The sequence below is a fragment of the Acanthisitta chloris genome, unplaced genomic scaffold, assembly GCF_000695815.1.
Source record: "Acanthisitta chloris isolate BGI_N310 unplaced genomic scaffold, ASM69581v1 scaffold37134, whole genome shotgun sequence".
NCBI classification, from domain to species: domain Eukaryota; kingdom Metazoa; phylum Chordata; class Aves; order Passeriformes; family Acanthisittidae; genus Acanthisitta; species Acanthisitta chloris.
Window position 1 is genome coordinate 1 of NW_008670459.1, and position 3,170 is coordinate 3,170.

Here is a 3,170-nt window from a genome sequence, read left to right on the forward strand (position 1 = left end):
GAGCGTACTCCAGCAGGGATGCAGAGCCTTCCCTGCCTCCCGTGCCACGGATGCGTCAGGGTCTGATACACTAAGCTAGTGCTGTGCTGTAATCGAGTGCAAAACTCCCGTGCAAATTTCGCTCCTGTTAGCCAGAGCGGCAGTGCAGCTAGAGCTCAGCCTCAGAGGGCAGGGGAGTGGTACGTGGTGCGGTGCTGCAGCAGGCGAATCTGGAGTTTTCGGCTGGGGTGGTGTGCTGCCCTGTTAGCAAAGGGAGAAGGGTTGAGATGAGGGTGGGGGTGGACACGTAACCTGTACTGCACCAGAAGCCTTGCTTCAGGCTGCTTGAGGTTTACGTGGTCTCTTTCCTCCTCCTGTCTCCCAGGAACAGCAGCCCAGTTGGACAGATGACTTACCATCCTGCCATCTCTCAGGGGTGGGCTCAGCTCCAAACCGTTCCTACAGTGCAGATGGCAAGGGGACAGAAGGTCACCCCTTGGAAGATAACTGGTTAAAATTCAGGTAGGTGGGTTGCACTTGGGACACACAGTCCTGCAGGCACAAGAGCAAGTCAAAATGGTGTTTAGTTTGTCACGCAGGACACGGAAGAAGAGGGTGAGGCCTGAGCATGCAGGAGGTGTCTGGAGGAACTTGTTACATGTGTCCATGTCTTACAGATGTCTGTGACCCCTTCGCTTCTGCTCTCTTGTCAGGAGTGAGAACAACTGCTACCTCTATGGTGTCTTCAATGGCTATGATGGCAACCGGGTCACCAACTTCGTGGGTCAGAGGCTCTCTGCAGAGCTGCTGCTGGGCCAGCTGCATGCAGATCACAGCGATGCTGACGTGCGCCGAGTTCTGCTGCAGGTAAAGAAGCTCGGAGTGGGAATAGCTCCGGCTTCTCACACTACCCACCTCCTCTCCTTGCCATCAGGGGAGCAGCATCTGGTTTCTGTGGGGATTGGAAACATCTGCCGACGGTTGTAATTGCACTCATGCTGAGCATCTGTAGTGCTTTGTTTCACTCCTGCCTCATACCCATCTGTCCCCTTGGCTCCTCCATCAGCACAGTGCTGAGAGCTCTCCAGGAAGCTAAAGCTAGTCCTCACTGGACATGTAGGAGCAAGTCAGCCTGTGAACGAGATGCCAGTGAGTGAAAGGGAGAAGTTAATGTGTGGGGAGATGGATTTATGAGTGTGCTTTCTGGGGTGACAGGCAAGTTCTTAGAATCAACACACACAATCACATAGGTCTCTGACGTTGCTGTGAATGTAATTTTTATGGGTTTATCTTCTGTTTTGTCTCCTGCAACAACTGTTGCAGATAGTTTTTACAGCTGTTAACTAGTTGCGCTGAAACAATTGTGTTTCAGTGTGATATAGTGATCCTTGAATGTCTGTATGTACAGTGATCATTCACTCTTACGAGCCAGTCTTAGAGAGGTGGGGATAGGTAGCCTCAGAGGTCTGTAATCATTGGATAAGAGCTTAGTTTCTCTTTATGGCCTTTTTTAGGCTTTTGATGTGGTGGAAAGAAGTTTCCTGGAGTCCATTGATGATGCCTTGGCAGAGAAGGCCAACCTGCAGTCCCAGCTACCAGAGGTAATGTAACCTTAAGGGCAGAGATTGCTGGAGGTCCCACCTTCCAGATTGCTGGATAAGGCTGGGGCATATTAGTCAGTTTGGTCCAAGGGAGGCAGTAAGTGAAAATTACTTCTCTGTGGTTCTCTTCTGGGAGCTTGCATGAAGTGAAGCAAGCACCTTGGTCCATTTCCCAGAGTTCCCACTGTTCATACTGGCACTGCTTAGACCCATCATTGGTTATCTGAGTAAGGAACTGAGTGTATCATGAAGGGGAGTTCAGCCTCTGCATGTGGCTCTTCCAGGACAAAGCCATGTGATGCAGATGTGAGGCAAGACCTCAAATTTGCATGGCTTCTGGGCAAATGTAGGTTCTGTTCTTCAGGTGAACTGGACTGTCCTCTTCAGAACCTTGTCAAAGCCATGTCATTTGCTAGGATTGAACAAAAAATTACATCTTGCACAAGCTTGACACAAGGCTAAGACATGTCAAGATGAGTCCTCTCCCTACAGAATTTTGATTCCAGCTGTGATTTCTCTGTCACGGACTGTGTGTTTAAGCTTCCCCCTCAATTTGGGTTCCAGGGTGTCCCTCACCACCAGCTGCCTCCTCAGTACCAGAAGATTGTGGAGAGACTGAAGGTTGTAGAGCAGGAGATCTCTGGAGGAGCCATGGCTATTGTGGCTGTCGTTCTCAACAACAAGCTCTACATCGCCAATGTGGGTGAGTTGTTTTTTTTGCCAGCAGCTTGGTCTCAGCATTCCTGAGCATGGCAGTGGTTCTGGGAAGTAAAAGAAATTTGAATGTGGGGGAACAGTTGGCCAAGGAGCCAGTGGCCAAGGAGCACTTGAAATCAGACTGGCCCTTTATCCCTGCAGCTGTTGGCTGATGCCATGTGTATCAGCAAAGAACAGAAGGAAAATGGGTTGAGAAGGGTAGTGCAGGTTCACTGAGAAATAGAGAGCTTTCTTGTGAGGTACCAGCTCAGGGCTGGATGAGGAGCTGCCTAGCAGGCCTACTATGCTGCTAGCAAGGCTGCTTTTCGGAGATCATGATGAGACAGTACATGAGCTTTTCTCTTCTTTTCTGTCTTTATTCCCCTCTTTTTTCCTTTTCCTTTTGGATATGTTCTCCCTCTTAATGGCAGAGCTATCTGGTGCCTCATCTCGCTGCTCCCACTGCAGGTACCAATCGGGCACTGCTATGCAAGTCCACAGTGGATGGGCTGCAGGTGACTCAGCTCAACGTGGACCATACAACGGAGAATGAGGATGAACTTTTCCGCTTCTCTCAGCTGGGTGAGTGTTGGGTTTCGTGTTCTTATCTGAAAACATCACATGACTCCATTTATCTGGGGCACCAAGAGTGACTCAAGCAATAAATGATTGCAAGAAATGAAGCAATTAATGACCACAAAAAGAAGCTGTTTTCAGCTGACAAGTTCAGTGCTTTCGTTTTGTGAATTTCTAGCCATTCTGAGTAAGCTCAGCTCCCTGACCCAGCAGAAAACTATCCTGTTGTTTCAAGTTTTGACTGTTAGTTTTGTGTCTCCCTGCCAAACTGGCATTGATTTGCCCTCCAGCTGTGTGAGTGCTGGAGTTGATAGGAAA

General features: G+C 49.3%; 1 protein-coding gene across 1 annotated transcript in view; it reads left to right on the forward strand.

Moving 5' to 3' along the window:
• Positions 1-329: 329 nt before the first annotated feature.
• The window catches only part of TAB1 (TGF-beta activated kinase 1/MAP3K7 binding protein 1), a gene marked incomplete at its 5' end in the record, with an annotated part of 8,044 nt that continues 5,203 nt past the window's right edge, over positions 330-3,170 (forward strand). Inside the window, 5 exons of the mRNA XM_009073687.1 lie at positions 330-501; positions 693-846; positions 1,494-1,580; positions 2,145-2,283; positions 2,745-2,858. Of these exons, the coding sequence (XP_009071935.1) occupies positions 330-501; positions 693-846; positions 1,494-1,580; positions 2,145-2,283; positions 2,745-2,858 (666 nt within the window). The remainder of the gene's footprint in view (positions 502-692; positions 847-1,493; positions 1,581-2,144; positions 2,284-2,744; positions 2,859-3,170) is intronic.